We start from the raw sequence: 12020 nt of genomic DNA on the forward strand, positions 1-12020 counted from the left end.
CCTTCTATCATTATGTAATCATTCTTCTTGTTTCTAGAGACAAAAGTCTTTTTGACCTAAAGTCTACTTTGATATTAGCAGAGCCACTAAAGTGAATTTTTTGATTTTTATATGGATCTTGATTTTTTATTCATTCAGCTATTCTGTGTCTTTTTATTGGGGAGTTTAATCCATTTACATTTAAAGTGATTATTGATGGAGGATTTACTGTTGCCATTTGTTAACTATTTTCAGTTTATCTGATAGTTATTGTATCCCACTTTTTCTCTCTTGCTGTCTTTCTTCATCTCGTTGTGTGTGTGTTTTTAAATTGATATGTTTTGATTCCTTTCTCTTTTTCTTTTGTGTAACTTCTGTATGTATTTTCTTTGCGGTAACTAAGGAGTTTACATAAAATATCTTACAGTTATAATGATCTATTTTAAGCTGATAACAACTTTACTACAAAAGTTGATCACAAATCTAGTCTCAATTTTTTTTTCAGGTATTTAAATCTTTCATTATACATCCTTTGTCAAAATATATATAACTTGAATGAATATAGCCAAAATTTTGGAAAATAAACAATATATTTGTAAATAATACAAAATTTAAGAAAGAAATCATGGTAAAAATTAGATGTGTTCAGTTAGATAACTAAAATACAACACGTTAAATCTTACTGGACACCACTAAAACAACAACTATAAGGAAATTTATAACCATAAATGCTATACTGCAAAAAAAGACTGAAAATTATGAAAATATCTTTCTCAAGCCTTCTCAAGTATTTAAATAAAGAACTTTAAATGAAACCCAAAGTAGTAAAGAATAAAATAATAAAGATGAATATAAATTTATGAAATAGAAAATTAATGTACAATACAGAAAGGCACAAATCAAAAGTTCATCCTTTGAAAATGCTAATAAAATTGATAAACCACTAGCAAGATTTATTAATATATATAGAAAATACAATATTGGGATGAAAAGGGAGCAACATTACAAATCTTACAGAAAATAAAAATAAGATATAATTTTAAAATATAAAGGAATTGGAAAGCTAATTTGAAGAATATGTTAACAAAAATGACAAAGAAATAAACTGAGAAACTAAATATTTCTGTATTCATTAATGAAAATGAGCCTTACAGTGAAAAACTTTTCCACAAACATGGAAAGCCCAGATGGCTTCAGCATTGAAGTCTTACAAATATTACAGGAATGAATATCACTTATCCTGTAAAAGTTCTTTTGAGAATAGACAACAAAGAAACCCTTTCCAAATCATTTTTATATTTTGATATCCCCACCTGAAAATTTCATTTCAAGAATGGGAGATGATAGGCCAAATTCTCTCATGAACATAGATGCAAGCATCCTAAACCAAGTATTAGCAAATCAAATCCAACGATAATAAAATGGATAAAAAAGCAACCAAAGTTGGGTTTATTCCAGGAATTCTAGATTGATTTAGTATTCATAAATCAATCAAAGTTGTACTTGCATCTCTGAATTAGGATGTACAAAGACGTGAAAAACATTTGATCATATGATAACAAGATAAACCTTGATGAAATGAAAATCATACCCATATATTCGATGAACCAGTAGAGGATTCAAGAAAGCCTTAATGATGGGGCTTCCCTGGTGGCACAGTGGTTGAGAGTCCACCTGCTGATGCAGGGGACGCGGGTTCGTGCCCCGGTCCGGGAAGATCCCACATGCTGTGGAGCGGCTGGGCCCGTGAGCCATGGCCATTTAGCCTGCGCGTCCGGAGCCTGTGCTCCGCAATGGGAGAGGCCACAGCAGTGAGAGGCCATGTACCGCAAAAAAAAAAACAAACAAAAAAACCAAAAAAACACCTGATGAATTGACATCCATATAGGTGAGCAGGTTGCACACCTAAGGACAAGTGCATAGTCTTGTCTGTCATAGAGAGACAATTTGAAGGGATGAGAAGGCATCAGCCAATTCTTGGGTGACAGTGTAAACTGTCTGGACAGATAGAAATTTAGAAGAAAGCCAAATGCAAAGACAAATCATTTCACCCCAAAATTCCCTTCCCTTATGCTCCAAGGGTGTTACCTAAAGCAGCAAGAGGAGGAGCTGATAATAAGAGAGAAATCATATAGTCCCACACAGCCTCACAGCAAATAGATGTTATTGCATTCATAGATGAAAAAAAAATCTAAAATTGCTGTTCAATGCTTAGTTTCAGAAGTATAAGCCTCTAGAAGATAACATGAGAGACTATCTTTATGACCTTGGATTAGGCAAAGATTTCTTGAACTTGTCACTAAAACATTAAACATTAAAAAAAAAATTGATAAATTAGACCATTAAAATTAAAACTTTTGTTCGTCAAAACATACAGCTAAGAGAGTGACAAGGCATGCTTCAAAATAAGGGTATACCTTTTATGTATAAATCTGACAAAAGGATTTGTAGACAGATTATAAGAACAAATAAATAACAAAAGTTCAATCTGAGAATAAAATTGGTAAAAGACCTGACGATACATTATACAAAAAAGGACATACAAATAGCTGATAAATATATATATTTTAAAATGCTTAACATAAGAGGCCCAGGGAGATGAGAGTGAACACTGCGTACTTGTTTATGAAAAATTGTGTCTCTCCCTGGATTTTATGGTGATATCCTTTTTTTTAAAAAAAAAAAATTATTTACTTGGTTGTGCTAGGTCTTTGTTGCAGCAGGTGGGCTCCTTAGTCACGGCTCTAGGGCTCCTTAGTCGCAGCTCGCTGACTCCTTAGTTACGGCAAGTGGGCTCCTAGTTGCGGCATGCGTGTGGGATCTAGTTCGCTGACCCAGGTTTGAACCCGGGCCCCCTGCATTGGGAGCGTGGAGTCTTCACCACTGTGCCACAGGGGAAGTCCTGATGTTATCTTTTTTAACAACTGTGGATACATAACTTTTTGTCTACCAAAGTGCTGAGTTACTGGGACTCCTTTAAGCCAGCTCTTTCCATAGATTGTCTTCATATCCCTGACCCTTGTGGTTGGACCGGCCCTTGTGGTTCTGGTTTTTTTTTTTTTGAGTAAAATTGCTTTACAATGTTGTGTTAGTTTCTGCTGTACAATGAAGTGAATCAACTATATGTATACCTATATCCCCTCCCTCTTGGACCTCCGTCCCATCCTTCCCACCCCACCCATCTAGGTCGTCACGAATTGGGAGATTAGGTTTGACATAAATATGTTAAAGTGTGAAATGTATAGCTAGTGGGAACCTGCTGTATAGCACAGGGAGCTCAGCTCGACGCTCTGTGACGACCTTGTGGTTCTTATTGCAAGATGCCTTCAGCAATAACCATCAGGAAACTTTGAAAGAGACAAAGCTTGTTACTTACAAGTCCTGGAAATCATGTAGCACACCTGGCGTCGCACAGGGTCATGGGATAGAGTGAGAGAGAGAGAGATCTTAGGGCTCTGCTTTTATTGGGGTAGAGAATGGGAGCCTAAGGTTTAACGGGCTCACTCTTTATTGGTGACTGAAACATAAGAGCAGGAATTTAAAGCAAGTGAAGAAAAAATACAAGCAGTCCAAATGGTCAGTTATCTAAGGAGCTTGGGAGTGGGGGTCAGCCTGGTTCTTTAGTTGTGTGGCTGGCAGTGTTTATTCAAAATATCTGAAGTGGCTGCCTCAGTCACTAAAGCTTAAATCTGACACTTGCCTTACCAAAGCAAACAAACAAATAACACCAACCGTCAGGGCTTATGCTGCACACCTAGAATAAGGCAGTGACAGAAGTGGTAGCAATGAACACCTTCTTGAGAGATATTACAAAGAAGGATGGCATGCATATTTCATGCCTGCCTCAGCCTAAGCATCTTAATCTGTAATTTTATGCCCTGGAAATACCAGCTAGCTTGCTGAAAGAGTTCCACTGTGCCTCAGCCCCCTCCGCACCACCACTCCCCAGTAGTTTTTCCTACTACTCAAAGGCTTGTCTGCAAAGGTTCAAAGACAAACCTTTGCAAGCCAGCCTTTGCAAACAAACCTTTGAGTAGTAGGAAAAACTTAACGGAACTCTCAAAGGCTAAGCCTTCAGAGTGCCTTCTTTGTTGTCTGGACCTAGTCTCCTGGTGGCAATACTGTGGAATTATTTTGGTCTGGCTTACATTAGGTGGGAATGAAACTTTTCTAGATCCCAGCATCACTATTTCCAAAGATAATGGTAACCCTGTATAAGAGACACCAAATCTTCCATAGAAAGTAACCTGGCCTGTCAACACCACCATCAATTGCATTTCCAGTTGAGTTCATGATACCTTCTGAGATGTTAATTTACAAGGTGATTTTTTTTAAATGTATAATTTAACAGAAGAAAAAACACCCTCTACTCAGACTCCCTAAATAATGAACAGAGGAGAGGAAAAAGTGAAACTATGTTTCTCCAGGTAGCTTCATCCTGAAATATACACACTTAATTTGAACCCAGCAGATTTTTGTGAAAATGCTATACTTTGTGACTCTAGAAAATTATAAATTAAAGCTGGCATTAATCGACATTCAGGTATTTTATATTTAAGATAGTTCTTCACATAAAATAAGACTAATGGACAACATAAACACCTATCACATATGTTCCTGAAATTATTGTTTTGTAGTTTCTGGATTCACATTGTATTCATTTCAAAATGACTGATGTATTCTAGCTATCAATTTTCTCATGGCCTCTTTCACCTCTTTGTTCCTCAGACTGTAGATCAAAGGGTTCAACATGAGGATCACCACTGTGTAGAAGACAGACACCACTTTAATATGTTCAGGTGAGTGGCTCGCCTTCGGTATGATGTAAACAAATGTGACTGTCCCATAAAACAAAGTAACTGCAGTGAGGTGGGAAGTGCAAGTAGAGAAGGACTTGTGCCTTCCCTCTGTAGAGTGTATCTTCAGGATTGAGTGGAGGATGTACAGATATGAAACTGTTTTGGTGAACAGTGTGATTACAGTGATTGACCCAGCTGAGATGGCAGGAGATATTTCAGCAACATAAACATGGGTACAAGAAAGCTTCTCTAATGATGGCAGGTCACGGAAGAAATGGTTGATTTTATTTGGTCCACAGAAACTCAGACACAATAAACATCCAATAAATGATGAAGCATTCACACATCCTCCCAGATAGGAAGCAATCAGTGAGATGATGCAGACCCTGGGAGACATGTGTGTAGAGTAGAGAAGTGGGAAGCAGATGGCCACGTAACGATCATAGGCCATGGCAGCCAACAGGAAGCACTCAGCTGTTCCAGAGATAACATCAGAGCCAAGCTGAGCTATGCAGCCAGTGACAGGATAGTAATTCTTTCCTTTAGGGAACTCACAATCATAATAGGTGTGACTGATGGAGTACCCAAGGTCCACAGAGACCAAATGGCTGAGGAAAAGGTACATTGGGGTGTGGAGCTGAGGGCTTCTTTGGATTAACGTGATTATTCTGGTATTGCCCAACATGGTAGCAACATAGATTCCAAGAAAAACGACAGAGAAGATGGAACAAAGTATAGGATTCTCTGTTAACCCTAAAATAATGAATTCTGTCATCATTGTGTGGTTTCCAAGCTCTATCTTATTTGAAATGATGCCTGTTGAAATAAAACCCAGTGGATATTAAAATGAATTGAATGATCTCATAATTAATATATTTACTTTACCAGCCAACCTATCAGAAAATCAAAACATTGACCTCACTGTTGTCTAATGCTTTCACTTTACAAAATGTTTCCAAATGTATTTACATTATGCATGATTTGAGAATATTAATGTCCATTACCTTAAGGCCAGAGATACTCACAAAGGGACCAATGACTCAGATCAGAACACAGCACTCACGTTTGTATCATTTGATCAATTCAGGTTGTTGAATGAACACTTACAGCAATTGTATTATTAATTATACTTTAGGTACTGTATAGACCTAACAAAAGAATACATTTCATAGTCATACATGAGTAAGGTATATATTAGAATATGTTGACAAAATGCCTACATGTGTATATTATACCAGCCACATGAGAGCAAAAGAGTAATATACAAATGTAAAAAATATCAAGAAGTCTTTTCACCTAACAAAAAATTAATGAGTAGTTTTAATCATAAAAATGCAAAAATTGGGGCTTCCCTGGTGGCGCAGTGGTTGAGAGTCCGCCTGCCAGTGCAGGGGACACAGGTTCACACACCGGTCTGGGAAGATCCCACATGCCGCGGAGCGGCTGGGCGTGTGAGCCATGGCTGCTGAGCCTGTGCGTCCAGAGCCTGTGCTCCACAATGGGAGTGGCCACAACAGTGAGAGGCCCGTGTACCACAAAAAATAATAATAATAATAAAAAATAAAAAATTTTTCCAACAAACAAAAGCCTAGGACCAGATGGCTTCACAGGCAAATTCTATCAAACATTTAGAGAAGAGCTAACACGTATCCTTCTCAAACTCTTCCAAAATGTAGCAGAGGGAGGAACACTCCCAAACACATTCGACGAGGCCACCATCACTCTGATACCAAAACCAGACAAAGATGTCACAAAGAAAGAAAACTACAGGCCAATATCACTGATGAACATAGATGCAAAATCCCCAACAAAATACTAGCAAACAGAATCCAACAGCACATTAAAAGGATCATACACCAGGATCAAGTGGAGTTTATCCCAGGAATGCAAGGATTCTTCAGTATATGTAAATCAATCAATGTGATACACTATATTAACAAATTGAAGGAGAAAAACCATACGATCATCTCAATAGATGCAGAAAAAGCTTTGAACAAAATTCCAAAAACCCTCCAGAAAGTAGGCATAGAGGGAACTTACCTCAACATAATAAAGGCCACACCTGGCAAACCTACAGCCGACATTGTTCTCAATGGTGAAAAACTGAAACCATTTCCTCTAAGATCAGGAACAAGACTAGGTTGCCCATTCTCACCACTATGTTCAACATAGTTTTGGAAGTTTTAGCCACAGCAATCAGAGAAGAAAAAGAAATAAAAGGAATCCAAATCAGAAAAGAAGAAGTAAAGCTGTCACTGTTTGCAGATGACATGATACTATACATAGAGAATCCTAAAGATGCTACCAGAAAACTACTAGAGCTAATCAATGAATTTGGTAAAGTAGCAGGATACAAAATTAATGCACAGAAATCTCTTGCATTCCTATACACTGATGCTGAAAAATATTAAAGAGAAATTAAGGAAACACTCCCATTGACAATTGCAACAAAAGGAATAAAATACCTAGGAATAAACCTATGTAAGGAGGCAAAAGACCTGTATGCAGAACAATATAAGACACTGATGAAAGAAATTAAAGATGATACAGACAGATGGAGAGATATACCATGTTCTTGGATTGGAAGAATCAACATTGTGAAAATGATTCTACTACCCATAGCAATCTACAGATTCAATGCAATCCCTTTCAAACTACCAGTGGCATTTTTCACATAACTAGTACAAAAAAATTCACATTTTGTATGGAAACACAAAAGACCCTGAATAGCCAAAGCAATCTTGAGAAAGAAAAGCAGAGCTGGAGGAATCAGGCTCCCTGACTTCAGACTATACTACAAAGCTACAGTAATCAAGACAGTATGGTACTGGCACAAAAACAGAAATATAGATCAATGGAACAGGATAGAAAGCCCAGAGATAAACCCACACACATATGGTCACCTTATTTTTGATAAAGGAGGCAAGAATATACAATGGAGAAAAGACAGCCTCTTCAATAAGTGGTGCTGGGAAAACTGGACAGCTAACATGTAAAAGAATGAAATTAGAACACTCCCTAGCACCATACACAAAAATAAACTCAAAATGGATTAAAGACCTAAATGTAAGGCCAGACCCTATAAAACTCTTAGAGGAAAACATAGGAAGAACAGTCTATGACATATATCACAGCAAGATCCTTTTTGACCCACCTCCTAGAGAAATGGAAATAAAAACAGAAACAAATGGGACCTAATGTAACTTAAAAGCTTTTGCACAGTGATGGAAAACAAAAACAAGATGAAAAGACAGCCCTCAGAACGGGAGAAAATATCTGCAAATGAAGCAACTGACAAAGGATTAATCTCCAAAATTTACAAGCAGCTCATGCAACTCAATATCAAAAAAACAAACAACCCAATCCAAAAGTTGGAGGAAGATCTAAATAGACATTTCTCCAAAGAAGGCATACAGATTTCCAACAAACACATGAAAGGATGCTCAACATCACTAATCAGACCCATTAGTGAAGTGGTCTCTAAACCCCATTAAAGAAATGCAAATCAAAACTACAATGAGGTAACACCTCACACCTGTCAGAATAGCCATTATCAAAAAATGTACAAACAATATATGCTGAAGAGGGTGTGGAGAAAAAGGTACCCTCTAGCACTGTTGGTGGGAATGTAAATTGATACAGCCACTATAGAGAACAGTATGGAGGTTCCTTAAACAACTAAAAATAGAACTGTTATATGGCCCAGCAGTCCCACTACTGGGCATATACCCTGAGAAAACCATAATTCAAAAAGAGTCATGTACCACAATGTTCATTGCAGCTTTGTTTACAATAGCCAGGACATGGAAGCAACCTAAGTGTCCATCAACAAATGAATGGATAAAGAAGTTATAGCTCATATATACAATGGAATATTACTCTGCCATAAAAAGAAACGAAATTGAGTTATTTGTAGTAAGGTGGATGGACATAGAGTCTGTCATACATAGTGAAGTAAGTCAGAAAGAGAAAAACAAATAACCGTATGCAAATACATATATATGGAATCTAAATATATATATATATGTATATAGTTCTAAAGAACCTAGGGGCAGGACAGAAATAAAGATGCAGATGTAGAGAATGGACTTGAGAACACGGGGAGGGGGTAGGGTAAGGTGAGACTAAGTGAGAGAGTAGCATGGACATATATACACTATGAAATGTAAAGTTGATAGCTATGGGAAGTAGCCACGTAGCACAGGGAGATCAGCTCAGTACTTTGTGGACACCTAGAGGGGTGGGATAGGGAGGGAGATGCAAGAGGGAGGAGATATGGTGATATATTTATATGTATAGCTGATTCACTTTGTTATAAAGCAGAAACTAACACACCATTGTAAAGCAATTATACTCCAATAAAGATGTTAAAAAAAAAAAAAAGGTGAATCAGCACTCTAGCATTTACTAGTTGTGTAGCCTTGGGAAAGTCCATGAAAGTCTATTTGAATCTTATATTCCATAATTGAAAATATGGATAAAAACATATTTATCCAAATATAAACAAAGATTGGGATTTTCTTGAATATCTAGTGGAATGATATTCTATGGGATTATTTAGATTGTAATATGTACGTTACTTCACAGTGATGCTAGAAATATTAGTTGATCATCTTTGGAGGATGCCAGGAAATGAACTCATTATTCTTCAAAATGATTCATAGAGAAAAAAGAAAACCAAGGATTTGTTTTCAAATATCAAATATACTCTAAGGTGCTTATATAACTGATGAAAGGAAAACCTTTATAAAATAGTTCTAGTTGATAAACACAGAAGGAATGATAAAATTACAATATCATCATTTTTTAACCACTAATGAAATAATTCATCTAGGCAATGATTTTCAAGGGCTGTTTAAAGTCATTAAATGAAAAGAATATGAAGGACTTTATACTGAATTAATCTGAACCTACTTACTAATTTTAAAATCATAGAAAAGGCAGCCAGATATTATGTGCCTCATGATATGATGCAATAGGAAATATACAGCCCTACTATAAAATTTCTTGCCAAAAATCTAACCTCAATGTGATTAAGACTATCTAGATGTACCTATCAGTTCACAGTTCACACAGGGGTCATAAAAGCAATAGCTATGTAATCTGCGAAGCACATAATGTAGAAAATTCTATAGGACTAGATAACCAATTTCTTCAACATAAATAATTGCAAAAACAAGAGAGAAGGAAGCTATAGCTTAACAATTAGATATAGCAACTGAATGAAATGGGTAGACCTTTAGATTTTAACTCACTGCAATTGTAAAAAATATATATATTGTAAGACAATTGGAAAAATTCAAACACCAAATATTTGATATTAAAGAATTATCATTTTTTTGATTTACTAATGCTATTGTGGTTATGTTTTTAATGAGTCCTTATATATAAGAGATATATACTGGGCTTCCCTGGTGGCGCAGTGGTTGAGAACCCGCCTGCTGATGCAGGGGACGTGGGTTCGTGCCCCGGTCCGGGAAGATCCCACATGCCGCGGAGCAGCTGGGCCCGTGAGCCATGGCCGCTGAGCCTGCGTGTCCAGAGCCTGTGCTCCGCAACGGGAGAGGCCACAACAGTGAGAGGCCCGCGTACCGCAAAAAAAAAAAAAAGATATATACTGAATTGTTTATAAATGAAATAAAATAATGCCTGGGATTTGTTTCAAAAGAAGATTATAGATGGAAAATGCTAAAGACACAACCAAAATACTACTAGATCTCATCAATGAATTTGGTAAAGTTGCCGGACACAAAATCAGTATACAGAAATCTGTTTCATTTCTATATGCTAATAATGAACTATTAGAAAGAGAAATTAAGAGAACATTCCCATTTACCATTGCATCAAAAAGAATAAAATAAAACTAGAAAGAAATCTAATTAAGGAGTTAAAAGACCTGTACTCTAAAAACTATAATACACTGACCAAGAAACTGAAGACAATACAGATGGAAGATACAACTTTTTCATGGACTGGAATAATTATTATTTTTAAAATGATCATACTACCAAGGTAATATACAGATTGAATGCAATCCCTATAAACGTGGCATTTTTCACAGAACTATTTAGGGAAAAAATAGTTCTAAAATTTGTATGGAAATACAAAACCCCCAAATAGCCAAAACAATGTTTAGAAAGAACAACAAAGCTGGAGGTATCAACGCTCCTTGATTTCAAACTGTACTACAAAGCTACAGTCATCAGAACAGTATGGTGCTGGCACCAAAACACACACATAGATCAATGGAACAGAATAGAGAGCCCAGAAATATGGCCACTTATGGTCAATTAATCTACAACAAAGGAGGCAATACTATATACAGGGAAGAGACAGTCTCTTCAATAAATGATGCTGGAAAAACTGGACAGCTGCATGTAAAAGAATGAAATTAGAACATTTTCTTACACTATATACAAAAATAAACTCAAATGGACTAAAGACCTAAATGTAAGACTGAAAAAACATAAAACTGCTAGAAGAAAACATAGGCAGAACACTCTTTTACATATATTGTAGTAATATTTTTTGGATCTGTCTCCTAAGGCAAAGGAAACAAAGCAAAAATAAACAAAGGGGACCTAAGTAAACCAAAAAGCTTTTGAACTGCAAAGGAAACCATCGAAGTTGTGGAATATATATATATATATATATATATATATACACACACACACATATAATGGAATATTACTCAGCCATAAAAAGAATGAAATTTTGCCATTTGCAACAGCATGAATGGACTTGGAGGATACTATGTTTAGTGAAATAAGTCAGACAGAGAAAGACAAATACTGTGTGTTATCACCTATATGTGGAACCTAAAAAATAAGATGAATATAACAAAACAGAAACAGAGTCACAGATACGGAGAATAAACTAGTGGTTACGAGTGAGGAGATGGAAAAGGGTAGAGGCAGGATAAGAGTAGGGGATTAAGGGGTACAAACTACTATGTATAAAATAAATGAGCTGGAAGGATATATTGTACAGCACAAAGAATATAGCCAATATTTTATAACAACTTTAAATGGAGTATAATCTATAAAAACTTTGAATCACTATGTTGTACATCTGAAACTAATGTAATATTGTAAGTTAACTATACTTCAAAAATATGTATAAGATTATAGAGTTGTGAGAAAGTTGTAAAAGAAAGAAAATGGGCCAAATGTGGGTTGTTGTTGAAGCAGAGTGATAGGTACATGGAGGTTAATTATACTATTCTCTCTACTTTTTAGAGAT

General features: G+C 36.2%; 1 protein-coding gene across 1 annotated transcript; it reads right to left on the bottom strand.

Moving 5' to 3' along the window:
• Positions 1-4641: 4641 nt before the first annotated feature.
• LOC115839454 (olfactory receptor 5P4-like) lies at positions 4642-5571 on the bottom strand. Its single transcript, XM_030831093.3, has one exon. The coding sequence runs from the start codon at positions 5554-5556 to the stop codon at positions 4642-4644; it is 915 nt and encodes a 304-aa protein (XP_030686953.3). The 5' UTR covers positions 5557-5571.
• Positions 5572-12020: the final 6449 nt, after the last annotated feature.

The sequence above is a fragment of the Globicephala melas genome, chromosome 8 (genome assembly GCF_963455315.2).
Source record: "Globicephala melas chromosome 8, mGloMel1.2, whole genome shotgun sequence".
NCBI classification, from domain to species: Eukaryota; Metazoa; Chordata; class Mammalia; order Artiodactyla; family Delphinidae; genus Globicephala; species Globicephala melas.